At 44.9% G+C, this 18,299-nt stretch overlaps 1 protein-coding gene across 1 annotated transcript in view; it reads left to right on the forward strand.

Moving 5' to 3' along the window:
- The first annotated feature begins 13,759 nt into the window (after positions 1 to 13,759).
- PLB1 (phospholipase B1) overlaps positions 13,760 to 18,299 on the forward strand; it is an 83,533-nt gene continuing 78,993 nt past the window's right edge. The window contains exons 1-2 of the mRNA XM_042815036.1: positions 13,760 to 13,854; positions 17,670 to 17,710. Of these exons, the coding sequence (XP_042670970.1) occupies positions 13,806 to 13,854; positions 17,670 to 17,710 (90 nt within the window). The 5' untranslated portion in view covers positions 13,760 to 13,805. The remainder of the gene's footprint in view (positions 13,855 to 17,669; positions 17,711 to 18,299) is intronic.

The following is an 18,299-nucleotide window of genomic DNA, read 5'->3' on the forward strand; positions in this document are numbered from 1 at the left end:
CCCACATAGTCGAGAAGTAGTCTATTGCAGGCATATTTCTTCCTTCTTTGCATCACTATCACATATGAACAGTAGAATTCCTCTGTACTAAATATCAGCTTTTTTGATGCTGGCTATGCGAGGTCAAACAGATAAGAACTAGGCTGGGAGGAAGATATCATGGCAGACAAGAATGTAAACTGTTCAGCATACCACAGTGTGAGTCTCAGATTTCTCTTAGTTTGCATGCTCCATTCCACAGATGAGTGTGGGGGAAGACAGGGAGACAGGCCTTACATGGCTGTGATCTACAGCTTGCATCCCACAAATGACTGTTCAGCTCTGTAAGTTCATAGGCAGTGCCAGTAACCGCTGCCTGTTTGCCTTTTGCAGGCTTTCCTACTGTTTTTCTTCTCTCGGAAAAAGTTGTTCTTTGAGTTTCCTGGGAAGGTAAATGTGGATCTATAGCTAGTGAGCCTAGGTGAGTGCACGGGTCAGTTAGAATCTGTCAGTGTGCGTGCTACTCCTGGTCCCCTCACCTTCTTTCTGTAACCCTAACTGGAGTCCCAGAGATCAGACACATGGTGGTTATAAATGTGAGCATCCATGGCAGGGGACAATATTTGTTTTGGGCAGAGGGAACAAATAGATCAGTGCTTTTCCCTTGAGGAGCCCAAGTCATTCAAGTGTTGGATGCTCTAACATGGACAGAAAGTGCGTTCACTGAATTCATATTTAGCCTGCTTATGTCGTATTACTACTCTGAAATGCAACAGGAAAACTGTTTATCTCATGCTAACAGCACTAGAACCAGACACCAGCCTGGGGGCTTAAAAGAGAAGATATAAGCCAGAGACCCCCAGATGTCTCCAGTAACCTAGGGGGAAAGGTGAGCTCATGGTCCCTCCATGCTTTGGATCGCCCTGCCACCCATCCGGACACAGCCCTGCTTTGACTTTCAAAGCCAGGTCTCATGAGCATCAGCCATGGGCAACAAGAGCAAGAGCCAATCACTACAGCCTTTATTCTGGGCTTGTGAGAACTTAGATGGCTGCAATCCTCTGCTCCTCCCTACCTGCTACAGGTCACGGGGGTTATGAGAGACGTTAGCTGCCTGTTGTAGCCTTGATTTGAATGTTGTGTTTATATGCCATGAGGATTGTGATTAAATCTCTACTCTGAGCAATGTTCTGAGGCCATACTGGTATCTAATTACCTTCTGCATTTCTGGCAACTGAGGAAATGGAGATCTGCCTGCGACACTGTCTGTCGAGTGAAGGAGGGAATAGGAAAGGAGAGTGACACCTTCAGAACTTCAGCTTCAGGTGCTTCTCCTGACCTTGTGTCAGCTCTGGTCAGCACCTGCAGCTGAGATGGGTGCTCATCCTGCCCTGGTGCTCTTCCTCTCTGCTCCTGTCATGCTGATTTGAGAGGAGGTTTGCTGCAGGAAAGGTTGCCTCAGGCCAGACCTTCCACAGCAGCTGCAGGGATGCAGGTTGCGCTGTGGTGGCATGGAGGCAAAGGGGCTGTGCAGTAAAGGTGTGGGCAACGCACAGCCCCAGAGATGCACTTTGACTGTAGGGGATCTGTGACTAGATGGATTTGCTTGTCCTGGGGGGCTGAGATCCCAGGGAACTCTTTTCAGAGTATGCTTGAGTGCCATACTGTTGCTGCGCAACTGTTTTTTGGTTGGCAGGAACCCTTGATTTCCCTGTGCAGCTGCTGCCCTTGCTCCAAAAGGCACCCTCCTGGTGGTGGGGAGGGAGGAGAACCATTTCCACCATGGGGCAATGTGGAGGGCTGAATCGCGTGACCCAGTGCCATGGGGGAAGAAAGTCATTACTAATCCCTACTGAGGCCTGGCTCTGCCTGCCCAGCAGGATCAATGGCGCCACCTTGGCCCCCATTATGTTGACTCTGAATTAGTGAGGAACGCCAAGGAGCTGTGAGGAGGGCTCCTCCCAGTGTGGATAACGCTGCCAGTCTGAGACAGGCAGGTCTCCCTTTCCTCCTCTCACATTTTGGAAGAGGTGGCAAAGCACTTGGCTGCACTGGGGCAGGCCCAGACCCCCAGGATGTTGGGCAGAGACCTTGCTGGGACGCGCACCAGGCTCCCCAGCCAAAGAGCATGGGGCGTGCACGAGAGCCCTCCTGCTGGGGCCAGCCAGTTCTGTTGGCAGGTAGAGGCAGGGGTGGGTCTTGGTGCCATTGCCAAACAGTGGGCTGGCCCGACGAAGGGGCCAGGGTGATGAGGGGTGGAAGTGCCATTGCTCTCCTGGCCCCCATCTCCATGCCTTATTGCAGGGTCTGGCCTTCACAAAAAGGTATCAACAAGCATCTCGACAAGCACTCCACTGTCCATCTCCTCACTGCTTTGTGGAACAATGAGAGCAGGCTTTAAAGCAAGACTACCATTTAAGGAGTTCCTCAGTTGAGTGAACCTCAGCTGACCTCAGAGCATCGAGTTTCCAGAGCAGCCACAGCATTTCGGTTGAAAGCACAGCTCCCAAAACTCTCCTCACACCTCCAGAGTGGGGCCACAGCGATGGGCAGCAAATGGCTGCTGGCAGAAGCCAACACAGCACTGAGTTAGCGACTCCAGGCCACGGCCAGGCCCCATCTGAGGAAGGAGGCTGCTGTGCAGCAGGACCAGCCTGTATGAGGAACAGCTTTTGGCAGGCTCCCAGCCCCCAGAACCACTGGGTGCTGCAAGTTGGGACGCAGGAGCGTCGCCCCAGCGGTGCAGTGTTTATCGAGGTGAAAAGCATTAACAACATGCACTCTGCTCCTCCTGTTGTTTCAACAAGATCAAGGTGTGTACAGCAGAGCCTGTGTGTGTGTATACATGTGCGTGCACACGCACTTGTGGAGGCTGGCGCGGGGTGCTGTGAGGCACAGACGTTTTTCCAGGCAGGCTGCAGTCAATACCGACAAATACAGGAATGGGTCTTGTCTTGCCTGCAGTGGTTGGGCACTTTCCTCCCTGCTGTGATAGCCCTGGGCAGCTCTCAGGAGGGCTGCTGGTCCCAGTGGAACGTGGTCCAGTCTCTGCTGTGCTGCCAGATGGGTGCTTCCCCCCTACTCAGCATGCTGCACAGGACAGAGGTTCTGTGCAAAAAAATAATAGAAGAAGGGGGAAAAAAAAAATAGTATGTGAGATCATATAATTAAAGATGGTATCAGAATGTCTAATTAGGATGACTGAGAGAACTTGGCTGGGAGACGCAGCCAAGAGCTGAGTTCGTGTGTTTGCCAGTCCAAAGCTCCTTAACAGTAATTAATCCTTAAATGTCCAATTGTTCAGAGTTCAAGGAAACACCTCCTACTACTGTACTTTGTGTTCCTGTTAAGCAAGGAGACACAGCAGGGCGTGTGCCCTTATTCTGTAAGAGCGACACGCCTAGGGGTGTTGTTAGGAACTAGACCGAAGGTTGAGTATAATTATTAACTACCTAAGAGTTCCCAGCATTGCACAATTACCCAGTCCGCCTTGCAGCTGTGCGTTTGCCCGATTATTATTATTTTTTTTTTTCAAAGATAGATGCTGAGCTTTAGTGATGCATATGTACAAATCGTAGCGAGGTGCCATCTGCTCCCTTTCCAATGCAATGAAGTTCGCACCACTGAGGCAGGAGGCACTAATAAAGGGGCCAGGGGAAGGACATGGTGATATGTATGCGCTGTATATGCAGCTTTTCACTGAAATTCAACAGGCCTGATTTACATCAGTTTGTATATTTGACCCAGAGATTTTTCTTCCATTGTTTTGACGCTCTCAGTGAGTTGCATTAACATAAATGCCCGGGTTATTTACTCTCGTGGCGTTCTTCATTTTGTTTGCATTTTTGAGGGTTGATTTTGTTGTTGTTGTTTTCCCTTTCTTCGTTGACAGTAGGAGGGGGAAAATGCTGAAGGAAAGAAACACAGGTTTGAAGCAGGAGGTGAATGAAGCTGCTTGTCCTGCTTCCAGCAGTAGTCACTGGGTGAGCAGGAGGGCTGCTGCCGGCTCTGCAGAGCTGTCGGTGTCAGCAGTGGCATCACACGTTGCTGGCAGACAGGAGGGAGTCATGTTTCATTTCCTCAGATGCAGCATCATCTTTTAAGTTGCCTTTCTGCGTTTTTACCCTCTCCTTTTTTTAATTCACCCTCCCTGGCGGGTGTGGCAAAGGTCTGACCGGCCAAAGTCACTTCTGCAGGGGATCATTAACTGGGGCGTCAGCCAAGGCCGCGCAGTGTTTATAAAACTCAGACAATTAAATGCCGTCGCAGCCCTGAAAGGCTATAATTGGAAAGCAGTATGTGACAACGTCCACCATAAGGGACTGGCACTGAGGCGGGTCGGGCTGCGCCATCCCGACGCTGTTTGCCCAGCGCAGGTGGCGGGAGGCCAGCCGGGCCACACCAGGCTAACGCCCAGGCGGGACGGTCCCTGCCCTGCCAAGCTGACATGCTACTTGCTCAGAAACGAAGGCAGGGGAGGGAAGCAGGGGGAAGAAGAGATGAGAGTTTGGCTGAGGTATGTCAGCTGGGTGCAGGCCTCTGGCAGTGTGGGTCTCTGTGAGCCCAGCCCACCACCTCAAGCTTTGGAAATGGTCATTAGTTTGGCCCTGGGCCACGAGCAAGTCTTGGGGTAAGGGCCAGCAAGGACTGGGGTGGTTGGACCTCCCTGGCGGCAGAGGGAACCAGGAGCAGAAGCCACGGACAAGGAAGGCTTTCAGTGGGAGACCCTCAGCAGTGGCCACACCACTGGCTGCTTCTGGTGTCTCACTCCTTTGCTGGTGCTGCGCCTGTGCTGTGTGGCATGAGCCCTTGCGACTCTCTGTCCTCTGGGTTTATACAGTGCTCCTGCCTCCACTCTTGGCCTGTTCTGGGGCACCTTTGGCACTTGGTGCCAAATGCAATTGCAGCATGACCCCTGCTGTGGATCAACTGGCCCTTCAGATCAGTGACAGGCAGCTGTTGCTGTGCTTTCTGAGCAGATCCTCATCCGTGATGTCCCACGAGCGGGGAGGATGTGGAGTAGTACCAGGCTGGGAGCAACATAGCCCTGCTCCATGCTCTGTAACTGACTCACTGCTGCACTCTGAGCACATCCCTTCACCTTTTTGTGACTCAGAGTTTTCATCTATCAATTAGGGATTTATGAGGTTTAATTAAGGCCTGTGAAGTCCTTAAAGATCCTCGCTTGAAAGATGCTGTGCAGGCATAAAGCGTTGTATGCAGTGAAGAAAACAAGAGAAATTAAATGCTCCAGACAAGAAAGAAGAAAGGGCAGGTTTCCCACTGCTTGGTCTCCCAATTACATTCTCTGTCTTTGGATGGCAACCTTACTTTAACCTGTGGACAAACGAACTTGTTCACCCCTTCTTGCAGCAGACAGGCGATGACGTGCAGCAGCGCCTTAGTCATTAGTTAGCCCTCAGTCATCTTTCCAGAAGTATGAGCAACTGGGGAAGGGGGAAGGGAGCGAGGGCGGGTGAGGAGTATGAATTCCAGAGAAAAGGGAAGTATCAGCAAGCAAGCTAGGATGTGCAAAGGTCTTTATCGCTGCTGCTGAGATCTAGCTCTGCATAGTAACTAGCAGGAATAGATCTCATCTATCCCTAGAGGTACGTGCCCTGGAGCAGGGAAGAGCTGATGAGTTGCAGCAGAGAGGAAGCAGGAATATTCTTATGCAAGGCATCTATTTCAGTGTCAGAGAGGTGGTAGACTCTTTAAAGGAGCCTCAGGAAAGCATTTGAATCTAGCTGGAGTGAACAATCATTTTATCTATGTGTGTATTTTAAAGCTAAGGGCTCATTTGCAGAAGTTGCTAAATATATGCTTTGTTTGAAGCTCACACTTAAATTTAAGCATGTTTTTAAGGTCTTGGCTGAATGGGGACATACCCAAATTTGCTGAGGTGCTTGATGGAAACCAGGTCTGAGTAGAAAGAGTGTGATAGCAGCTGTGAATCCACGAGGACTGCAAAAGTCCTCAGGAGCTGCAGAAAGCAGCAATACATGTACAGCCTTGCCGTGCTATTCATAAGGTCAGTTTGACCTGGGGGAGGAATGGGCAAAAAGGAAGTTGCATCTCCAATCTCTATTTTCTCCTTTGCTCGCTGTACAAACAACCCTGTGGAAGCTGGCTCCAGTAGGTGTGGTCTGTATGCACTGGGTGTGCCACTTTGTTGTGTTAAAAGGACCATTCCTCCTCTTAAAGCAAGTTTCCAGCTTGTCACCATCACATCAAAACTCATGACCCCTCCCATCCCCCACCTGTGTGCCTTCCCTCTTATGTAAGAAGAGATGCCTATTGGGATGAAACCCTGACAGGCACCTTGCTTAGTGTCTTATCTTTGCTCCACTGATTTTGCCCCCTCTCTGTGTCATCTGAGTTGCTAGGTAAAAGAGACCCACGTTAACTGCCATTTACTAGAACAGCTTCCTGTGTTGGGAAAGGCTGTCCTCTTTCTCAGCCCCCTCGTGGAAACGCTCAATCCAGCTGTCCTTGTGATTTCAGAAGATTCCTTCTGGGCTGGTTGGTCTACTCTATTTTTTTCAAAGTGCCACATTTGGTGCAACGTTTAGCATTGGTGAGCACTCTTTGGGATAAAGCATAACAGTGACCTTCGGTGACATACTTATGACTCCATTACCATATCCTGCATCATTTACTTATTAATTTATTTTGCAAGAGCAGTATACCATCAACTAATATGTATTACATGATCCACTCTCAGATACTTTTGTGCAGTGCTGCTGCTTAATCCATTTTTCCTTAGTCGTTAATTTCTCCTTCCCAATCACAGTGCTTTGTTGTGTTTTTATTGAATTTAATCCAGTTGATTCTGAGCGGCTTTTGCAATTTATTGAGATCACTTGAAATAATAATGTTCAGATTAATTGTTCAGAAAATCCTATGCACAGGCCCATGCCTGCACCCATAGCTGTTTCCAGAGCCCAGCCTTCCTGTCTCAAAAACAAAGGCCTCTAGCGTTTGATGACATTCTTGCAATATTCAGCTGAAATGTCAGGATGAAGCCTGGCAAAGCTGTGAATTTTGGAAGGCTCGTTCAATAAAAACAGGGAATAAGAGCATCTGTTCAGCTGGCAGTGGCTTTTGGTCTCTGATCATCGGTTTGGTTTGAATCAGTGATATTTTTTGTGTTATTACTGGTTTTTAAAGCACACGGTCCCTGGAAATATACAAGCTTGAAATTGGCTTCCTACTGTAAGGGCAGACACAGAACTATGGCTATCACACGAGTGGACAGCAGTGGCTTCCCATTTCTGGGCTTCTTCTTCTGAGGGCCTGAACTACAGCTCCACTGCCAGAAGAGTTTTTTCCCCATTCCCAGCCGAAGGGGCTGCTTACGTCTTGTTTTCAGAAGAGAAAATATAGGAACTTGGTGTCCTCTGGTGGTAACTGAGAGAGTCACAATTGGCAAAAGGAAGTGAAACCCTTCAAATGCAAATCAGGCAGAGCACTGATATTCCTTTCCACCCTGCACTGTAAACATTTCTATGCCTGTCTGCCATCTATTTTTTTTTTCTATATGGAGACACCCTACCTATTGACTTTGCACCTGGGTAGCCACTCCTTGTTTGAGAGCATTGAGGACTGTATGTTTTTGGGTGTAATATAGATCTGGTAGTGTTTGCTCATTGCTTGACTGTGATTTCTTTGCCATCCAAAAGGAAATTTAGCTACTTCAAGGCCCTCTGCACAGTCAGTGGAGGTCTTTCTGCTTGCCTTTGCATGGTCCCTAAGAAAAATAGCTGTTTCTGGTTCCAAAGGCCTTTTAATCCAATTCTCTACAGGTGCTGAAGCTATTACCCCCAGGCTTGCTCAGATGCTTTATCACTCTCTGAGTGAAAAAAATGGCAGACAAGAAGACACAAAGCACGTGGACAGACCATGTTTGGATCTTTTTTAGCCACAGAACAGGTGAGAGCAGCTCATAACGTTGCATAGATGGTGACTACTATGGTGGGAGGATGTGTTTGCTACAACTTGTGGTGTGTAAAGTACGTCAAGGGAGCAGGCTGAGCCTGTAGCTCCAGGTGCCTCTGCTGAATATGGACAAAAAGACGATCATTCCATGGACCTCAAAGTTCAAAGGTCTGTGTTTGGTGCAGCTGCAGCCAGAAGGGTTAGAAAGTCTCACTGATGATGAGGAAAAGCAACATTACACCCTTTCCCTTCACTACCTCTTGGTAGCCTTCTCTTTTTCAAGGGCAGCACAGGCATTAATGATTCAAAAGGAATATAGTATAGCTGAGGCTGGTTCTCTGAGGTCAAAAGGATATATTTCTGACCCGTAGAGACAGGCTGAGAAACTTCTACATGGGAGCCAGGTAAACAGCAGGGTTTTGGGGTATGAGGACATAGACTAGTGAGCCTGGAATGCAACGGGACCTAGATGGTCTTGACCCTACAGAGTCTATGCACAATGCCTTCCTGTGGGAAGAGCTCTGGATAGCAATGGACTGTCGAGAGCTTCCCACCCTGCTGCAACAATTTCCAGCTCTGACTGGAAACAGAGCCCCTTTGTGGTGTGAATACAAACAGCAAGACTCTGGCACTGCTGTGGGAATTTTATATCTTAACAGAAGAGAATGGGAGAAAGGGAGTACTGGTGCATCTATTTTACAGAGAATCTCAGAGCTTTGAGACTTGGGCTTAGATTCACGTTTATTTAGGTGTGTGATTCCCATGCACATCTTTGATTATTAGGTACTTGGGATCTGAGAATAAATAGACCCATCCTGAGACTCACAGAAAGAAAATCTACATTTTCTGGTCTCAGCTATAAAATGCCATTACAGTGCATATTGGAGGTAGGCAGGCTACATCTCTTTGCTGTCTTCCCACTGGCACTGCCCTCTAAAGGCTGTGCTGGTGTTGTCTGACTCTTCAGGGCTTTTCAGAAATCAGCATTATCTCCTCCTGGCCTGATAATTGAGGGGCCAGATGCAGATGAGGTCATGGGAGGTATCTGGTCATCTTGCAGCCTACAGACTAAACAAATCCTCATACTACTGTAAAATGAGCAAGAAGTCTTTTGCAGAGGATATCCAAATCTTGAGTTGTGCTGTTCAGAGCTGTTGGCCAAAGCAGGGCTTCAGCTGGCCAGCAGAAGGGCAGGGACCAGCTGAGAGATCCTCCTTATCTTCATGGCCCAGAGGATGATTTTAGCCAATGGCTCACTCAACCCAGAATCCCCCAGATCTGAATGTTAGTTTTCAGTCATGTTAATGTTAATTATTAATACAAAATTGGAGGTCCAGATGCTGCTAGTAAAGGTGTTAAGGAGCAGTTCCATCTTCCAGAGCAAAGGCACTCCATTTCTGTTGTGACAGATGAAGGGTGTGAGGTACCGTGCCAACTCTGCTGTCTGCAGAGGGGGGCTGAGGTGGCGCCAGCTCTATGGAGATGTGCTTTGGCTTTTCCTTTCATGTCAGTGGCTAACGAACTTGTGCCGAGCAATCAGACAGTCACTGTGGGAGGTTGTCACCCCTGCAGGCATAAGAATTAAATTCTGAGTTTCGTTCACTTGCGAGGCCTGAGGTTTCGTTGCAATACTGCTGCCTTGAGCTACTGCTGAGCATTTGCAGGTGGCCGCCACTTTGTAGCTTATCCAAAACATGGGCATAACCTCCATGGTGATCTCGCTTATTTACCTATTGGCAGCTCGAGTTTCTATAGCAGCTTTGCCAATCCCAAATATCCTGGTGAAGGGTCGGTAGCCTGACCATACGTAGAGCGGCGCTTTCCAGCTCTTGCCTGAAGTGGCTCGCTATACCTTTGGTTTCCGCTTTTCCGTTTCCATTTGCACATTCTCCAGCAGGTGGTAGCAGCCTCCTTTAAATCGTGCAGCGCTCCCGCTTGCTGCTGTGGGATCCCTGCCCTGAGCCCCATGTCCTTGTTGCTCTGGCACTCATCTCATCCCCTGATCTCTTCTGTAGAGGAAGAGCTGCTGTTTAGGTCCACGGTGTGCTCTACTTTAACCAGCAATGTGATCTGCAGCAAGAGAAGGCATAACACCATGAGGAAATGTACAGTGACTCAATGTATGATTTATTTGTACACGTTTCACACCACTGCAATGTTCTACCCGTCCTGGACTGGATTTAATGAATGGGACCATTCAGGGACATGCTTGCTAAAACAAACAAATAAATAAATAATCAAGACCTTGGCTAGGCAGCAGGATTAGCTGAAATATTGATGAGTCACAGAATGAATCTTCAAATGAAATGGGGAGTCATTCTACTTTCTATTTCAACAAGTCCTCTGCTATGCTGGTACAATGCAGTAGTTCTGTGGGCACAATTGCATTACTGTCTGATATATAGCCTCTGCCTGTTAACAGCTGAAGAAACAACTTCCCTAACAAACAGTAAAATGTTGTACTTGTGGTGGCAAACATTTTGGGTTTAATTATGAATGGTTGAGTGTTGTGGTGGTGCTTGTTTTTTTTTTTTTTTTTTTTTTTTGCTTTTAATGTGCAGCTATACATTCATTATTTGTATTTTTAAAAGCTGGTCCTATAGCTTATATTGTCATTATCAAAGTTTCTGTTTTTCAATATCTTGTATGATTAAAAGAATTGCAGGAAAAAGTTCATTTAAGTGAGCAGATAAGGCAAAACTTACAGGCAAGGTAAAGAAATTCATTGGCTTTCCCAGCTATAGCTCCTATGCCAGGTACAAGAGGTAAGGCAGTAATATATTACTCTATTTCCATCATGTCAACTAAGTTACAGTTGGACACTGGAATAGGCTGCCTGGGGAGGTGGTGGAGTCAAAGTCCCTGGAGTTGTTCAAGGGACGTGTAAATATGGCAACAAGGAACATGGTTTAATGCACAATATTGGTGGTAGGTGGATATTTGAAATGGCTGCAGCTCTGTGGAGTACTCCCAAATGCTGTCAGCTGCAGCTTGGCTCATGGGCTGGAGCTCCCCACACTTTCTGCAGGGTATGGCTATGCCCTCACAGCAGTGCAAAGGATTTGGTTTATCTCTGACACCTCCCATAACTGTGAGAAAATTTCTCTTCTCTCCTCTGCCAGCTTCTTTGATCGTTGCTGCCACCTGCTATTTGCTATTCAATCTAGGAGCTATTTTGATGCCTTGGTGGTGGGAAGAAGTCTTTATAGAGGACTTATAAGCCTCAAAGTTAGCACTGTTCTCCTTCTGGAGCTAATCACAGAGTCTAAAGGCTAAATTCTTCTTCGGTTTATTGCAAATGTATGAAGTAATGTTACCTCCTTTCCCTTTTCCGCCTTTTACTTGATGTATGGTAAAAAGACAGTCTCTCTAAGATTCTAAACATTTCCAGTTCACTGGGGAGACTGTTTCTCAGACTTACTGATAAAGAGAACTTTCTGTTGAGGAGTGAAGCTACCACAAACCCTTGTACTTCATGACAAAGACCACTGAGTGTAACTCTTACACCTACACAATGCTGTGCTGACTCACATACCATAATGACCTTGACCAGCCCCACCTGGGGCTTCATCAACCCTACCAGTGGCTCCAGGAACCCTATTTCAATCCAGCCCAGGGATCTACTGGCCTTTGTGCTGATCTGACAGAGCGAAAACTTTGAGTTTTTCGTTACTTACTGTGGGTAAAAGAAGTTAGTGTCAAAACACATTTCAGGTTGTGAGACTCCTAAGTGGAACAAGCTCCCTTCTTTCAAAGTTGCTGCTGTGTTGGAGGTAAGCAGTTGTTTGGGCTTGTGAGGTCTCTAGCATGTTTGTACTGGGCTGAGGTTTTAGATCAAGCAGTGGAGGAGCTTTTCCCCTGTCTGTGCAGATTCCTGCTAGTATGTTTGTTTAATAGCTGTTCTTATCCAGAATTGATTTTACTTTCCCATTTTTTTTTTCAAGGTGAAGTGGATGCAAGGCCTATCTCCAATGTATTTCCTTTAGAAATACTGAATTTCAGTCATAAGGCAATAAAAAGCCCTTTGAATGATAAGTTAGACTGCCTGGAATATCAGGGGTGTGAGTGATTTGTTTAAGCATTTTAAGATATTTACTCAAGCAGTTGCCCTTCTGAGTCTCCTATTCTTTATGCAGAAGCTTTACTTGGGTGTCAACAGGCTCATAAGAGGACAGAGAGCATTTCCAGTGCTATGGCTGAGTGGGCTGTTCTGCAGAGGTCAGATCTTAATGTTGTAATTGAGATACAGCAAGGGTCTTACCTTGGGAGCATAATATTGTCATCTAGCAGTCTAGATCTAGCGGTCACTTGTGTGTGTCCTTCAAATCTGCAAAAGTGAACGGTCTACCATGGTAGCATTCTAGCTAGGCTTGTTTGCTCAAGCACTTGATACTTGTGTTGACTGCCTATACACAATGATCCAGTCTTACTGTCTTCTTAGATATACACTTGTTATGTGAGTATACAGTAATTTCTCTGCACTGCTGGAGTGCCTATGGTGCTCTATAATCTTGGTATGTCCTGAGCTGGACATATTGAGCTTTAGCTGTTAGGTCATGGTTCTTGTTCAAACTGGGAAAACTATTACATGAATCTGGTCAGCCTGGGCCTTAGGATCACACCTGTTTGTGATAAACTTGGTGTGAAATTCTGTTTCTTGAGTTAGCTATTCCACTTCTCCGAAGTGCTCTGTCTTGCCAGATGCCTGTGATGAAGACTACGTTAATGGAAAATTCTCCAGAAGAATGGCTTATATTCCGCAAGCTAAGTTGTAGAGGTTTTCTTTAAAGTGGCTACTGCCAGAAGTGATGGTACAGTACTGGCTTTGCATTACTTCCCTTACTATCTCTGCTTATTCTCCTCACTGTTGCTATTCTCTCCCTAATCAGATTGTAGTCCACTTGTTCTCTGCTGTGGTGCCTTTTCATGTTCTTCATAATCTTCTTGGACTCAATTTAACTTAGGTTTTTGGAGTATCAGTGAGTTTAATCATCTTTTAGAAATATGTGGTGGTTATGAAGCTAGTGGAAGAGAGACAGATGCAGTACAAGGCTGTCTGAAGGCTATGAAGGAGCAGAGGCAGGGGAGAAGAGTACAACCACCTGCATTCTACTTAGAATTTAGCTGCTCTGTAAGACCCAGGAGTTGAGCCTTCTTTCACATGTAGTAGAGATAGACTGATAGTGAATTATTGTGCTGTGTAGAAGACCCTTGACTCATCTGGAAGTTGACCCACATGACTTATGTGCTGATACTTGCTGAGATGGCTGCCCTGCAAAGTGGCCAGCTGCCCCTGAACACAGGGAGAAGCCTTAATGGAACATTTGATTTCATTATTTTCTGTGAGAAAATTTGCTTGACTTGCACCATGTGACGCTAAAAAGCTTTTAAAGTATTTTGTAAGTAAAGTGAAGGCGATATCTATGCTGTATAACTATGGAAGTCTTTATGGAGAGTTCGTTCAATACAAGATATCCGGTAGCCATGCGATGTTCTACATATTCCTTTTATCATTGGCAGAAACCCAAAAAGAACCGTTGCTCTCAGCTGCCATCTTCTCTGCTAAATCATGTGGTTAATTCCTCACGAATAGAAAAGATGAGCAACATGGGGGGAAAGAGAAACTGGAACTGCTGTGCCACTTCTTTCCTTTTTTGACCTGTGGATAGGGCTATTCATAAACTGAGGTTGCAGAGCTCTTTGAAATAAGAAATGCAAATGTTATCATCGTGGCTTTGCTTTCCAAAGGTAAATAGGCTAATAAATTTTATGGCTGCTGAGTTATCAGCTTGGTAGAATATAAAGGAGGAAAAAGAAGAGAATTTGTTTTCTAGCAGCCATAAAGTGTAACCCACAGCACTCCATTTTACCTGCTCATAGAAGCACTTATGAAGCTATTGTTAGGCCTGTTTTTTCTTTGGTGTTTTTCCTCAGAAGGTAAGAATTGAAAGGTCCTTTGAAAATTTTTGTTACGCAGTATTTAGTAACCTATGTTTTTATTTGTTGCAAGGTGGGTATAAAGCAGAAGTCCTTAAGCAGGATGAAGAAAATAGGAAAGTAAAACTGTGGTCTTGCATGTGATCTGGGGATACGTTTGATCATTTTAGATAGAGATATGTGCATTGTTTCACACTGCTCTGGGGAATGATTTCATCTTAGGTAGACACTGAAGTTTTCTTATGAGAAAAGCACCAATGATTAACTAATGGTGAGATCTGTTCCAAAACGGTGCAGAAGTTTGAGCAAGAGACAGAGGTTTTTCTTTGAATTTGTACTTGTGATCATTTTCTTTTCAGTGGCATTGAATTGTTAGGATGGGTAGGCAATCTTCTGACACCCAAGGGCATCACTGTTCAGATTTCTGTTTCCTCCAGACTTTCTGTATAATCTGAGCAAAATACTGTAACAAAACAAAAAAAGAGTCAGTGAGAAGGGGGTGGAAAGGCTGGAGTTGGAGAAAGCATTGTACCCTTACTGGTTATGTGAAATTCATACATGGTACTGGGTACCTGAATTTTGTAGGTGATCTAGGACTACAAACATTGTGCCTGTCTTGGCTTCTCGCTTGAGCTTCCTGCCAGTAAGAAGGCTGTGATAACAGTAGTGCTGTACCTTAACAGTATGCTGTGAGGATAAATATCTTTGGAGGACTGTCAGGTTCTCTGATTTAAAAAAAAAAAAAAAAAAAAAAAAAAAAAAAAAAAAGGCAGCTGTTTGGAGGCTTTGGTTCCTATTATAAATGGATGAAATGATCATGCTTTGGCTTTTTAATTTGGAAAAAAAGTTGCACTGTGACTGAAATTCCTGAGAAAACTTTGGGATTTGGGAGTAAATGTGGATTGATGAGCCTGTAAGAATTAGCAGAAACAGGTTAACTGTGAAATCAAGGGAAGAAAGAATAGAGCTTTTCTCCCAGATTTTGGAAAAAAACCTCAGAAAAACACTTATTTTGAGGAAGGCAGAGGGAGAGGATTTGGAAAAAATTTAAAATACAAACTAGAATTATTAAATGATAGAGTCATAGAATAGCTATAATACTGGGAGAAGCAGGGTCAAAAAAACATCCTATAGAAAGCATAAATCCAAAACAAACAAAGAAAACTAAATGTATGCTCTGGTTGGTTAAAGTATAATCAGGCAAGTCAAAAATGAATCTGAGGGGATTCAAGGAATCATGTCTAAAGGAATAAAAAATAAGAGATTCTCTTTCAAAATACATCTGAAACAGAGAATCTGAAGTCCTGGTACATACAAAAAATAAGGTCTGGAGCTCAACAGAAAATACTTTTTATTATTATTATTATTATTATTATTATTATTATTTATTCCCTCCCCCGTGATGTGTTTAAGCACAAGAGCTTAAGAAAGACCTTGCACTAAGATCCTTTCTGGGGAGGGGACAATCTGGAGGAGCTAGCAAATCCCCAAACAAATTGATAATGAATAGCAACAAACTGCCAGAAGTAGATGATATTCACACAAGGGAGTGAGCTAAACAAATGTGAATGTGTGTACATGTTAACAGTGTTGTTATCAATCAGCATTTCTTCAGTCAGCGTTGATGTTAGGAATTAAAAATGGCAGATGTGAAACTAGATTCTAGAATAGATTCTCTGCTAGAAGGATCTGGGGACCTGCAGTGGTAAGTGCAGTTGAATTTCTGAAAATCTTTTGATTTACACTCCTAAAGAAGCTAAATAATCACAAGGACAAAAGCACTTTTGTGGACTCTAATTAAAAGCCATGGAATAAAGAAATGAATTATAAATATTCAGACAGAAAAGAAAGGAGACGGAACCTGCTGGAACAGGCTGTCGCCTGTGCTGGAAAAGGTGCTTTCAGCTTATTTCAGCATCAGATAAGGGGATAGGCTAGCTGATGGAAAATACTCGGGATGCTCAAACTGAAAATAGTGTATGGCAGGCAAAACTTGTGCTAGCTATACGTAGATTATGGTGAAACTCTAAGTTCATGGTACGTAGCTCTCTGAGGACATCAACACAGTGTTACCAGCAATCAAAGAGATAATGTCAGGAATCAGAGAGAGAACAAAAAATGCATTCCTAGAGCTGTGTGTAAGTCTAGTTCGCTCACCTCTTGAGGGCTGTCTAGCCTTTTCAAGTTGAAAGTAAAATGAGAAACACTAGGAGGAGGATAAATGAGAAGAGAGTTCAGACTTATGAAGCAACGTCCACGTGAAAGGAGATCAAACAGTCTGAGCCTGGATATCTCCCCTGCTGGGCTGAGTTGGCTCTCCATTTACTTTTTGATGTGGAAAGAAGGAGGACATATAAGCAGAAGCATGCAGCAGGACAACTAAGTATTCTCAGGTTAGCTTCTAGAGAAAAGACAGCAGAACTTTGGTGGCTTTGGTGTGGCAAGCAGGGACAGCTCTCAGCACACTTTGAAGTTCAGCTGAAAATCTCCTTTTGTGAAGATCTTAGGATAACCTCAAATTGATGATTACAAATCCAAGTATATGCTCAAGGAAAGAGAATGGTGTTTGCTGAAATAGCTGCAGTCCTGACTTCTGGCTCTCACAAGCTATGTTATCTGTCAGCATTCTAGGACAAGAATCTAGTTTCTTCTATCACTATGGCAATCACATAACAGTGTGATGTTGCTCTCTGGCTGTGGAAGATGTAGATTAATGTGAATTGCTCCTTTCTGAAGGAGTTTCAGCTTGCACATGCTAATGTAAGTCTAGGCTGCACTTCTAAGGCATAAAAACTAGGGACTGACTCACACGTGAATTTGTTGGTGTTTGCAAAATCTCCTTTTGTCAATGGGAATTACATGTTTACTAGTTGCCCTAGGTATTTTGTACCTCTTACAGTGAAAGCAGATAGGCCCCTCCTTTTTTGAGAAACAAAATTAAAATCCACCATAATACAGGAGAAATAACACTCCCTCTTTTTTTTTTCTGCCCTTCTGAGGCCCCATCTGGAGTACTGCTTCCAGGCCTGGGGCCCCCAGCACAAGAAAGATATAGCGCTGCTGGAGCAGCTTCAGAGGAGCTGGAGCACCTTTCCTATGAAGAAAGGCTGAGGGAGTCAGGCTTGTTCAGTCTGCAGAAGAGAGTGCTCTGGGGATACCTCACTGAAGCCTTCCTGTTCTTGAGGGGAGCTTATAAGCTGGAGGGAGACTGACTTTTCACATGGACAGATAGTGACAGGATAAGGGGGAATGATCTTAAACTAGAAGAGGGGAGATTTAAATTAGATATTAGGAGGAAATTCTTTACTCAGAGGTTGGTGAGGCAGTGGCACAGGCTGACCAGAGAGGCTGTGGATGCCCCATCCCTGGAGGAGTCAAGGCCAGGTTGGATGGGGCCCTGGGCATCCTGACCTTGTAGGGGGCAGCCCTGGCCTCGACAGGGTGTTGGAACTGATGGGCTTTATGGTCTCTTCCAACCCAAACCATTCCATGATGGCTGAAGAGGAAAACTGGAAAAACTAGGTTTTAAGGCTTGTGGAAGATGAAGTTAATCACCTGTGTATATGACTTATTTGTAATCTGCTAATTTCAACAAATCTCATCTGACTATAATAACTGAAATCTTACATTAGTATACACAAAACTAAGAGAATATACTTGGTGTTGGAGCAAGCTTCACCTTCGGAAAATAGGAAAGAGGAGAAAAGTTACTCCTCATAGGGATTGTGTGGTTTTAGTTTTATTGTTTTCTGAAGGCTTGTTCTAAGTTTAAAAATTGTGCAATTCCTTATTCTTTCTTTTCTTTTATTTTGAAGGAAAGACAGAAGATCTCCTGGAAGAACAGGGGAAACTAAAGGTAAATTATGAGAACAGATTTCTTTCTTTCTTTTTTTTTTTTTTTTTCCTTCTCCTTTTTTCGATATCTATCTTCATCATTTTGGCTGTCACTTCCTCTGAGGCAGGTGGAAGAAGTGCTTAGTGTGCTAAACTGTTGAATTCTGCAAAGAATAAATGCAAAGAAATGACTCAATGGTGTGATACTGCAGTTGCAAGATTGCGATACCTCACCAGGAAATAAGTTTCTCTGAGCACCTCTTGTTATTAGGTTGCACATCCTGTACATAGGCTGACTGTGGTTAGCACTTGTTCCAAGATGCTCTGTTGCTCTTTTAGAAGCAGGTTGTTGTCTTTAGTCTTTCTGTAAGGTCTTAGAGATGGACCGTTCCTATTGTCAGTGTGCGGGAGGGCATGAAATAATTGTTCCTACTGATAGTCATCTGTCTCTCGTGCTGAGTTTATTCATATCACTCATGTCCTTGCCATAAATACAGGTCTTTCATTATTTTCCTCTTTATTATTTTCTGTGTTCACATGGAAATTCTGCCTGTTGCCAGGGGCCCAGAATATTGGTGATATATTTGGTTCGTGTTTCCTTTCCTGCTTCA

Source organism: Centrocercus urophasianus, unplaced genomic scaffold, assembly GCF_019232065.1.
Source record: "Centrocercus urophasianus isolate 14NV4802_14NV808 unplaced genomic scaffold, USGS_Curo_1.0 seq_10, whole genome shotgun sequence".
In the NCBI taxonomy this organism is placed as follows: domain Eukaryota; kingdom Metazoa; phylum Chordata; class Aves; order Galliformes; family Phasianidae; genus Centrocercus; species Centrocercus urophasianus.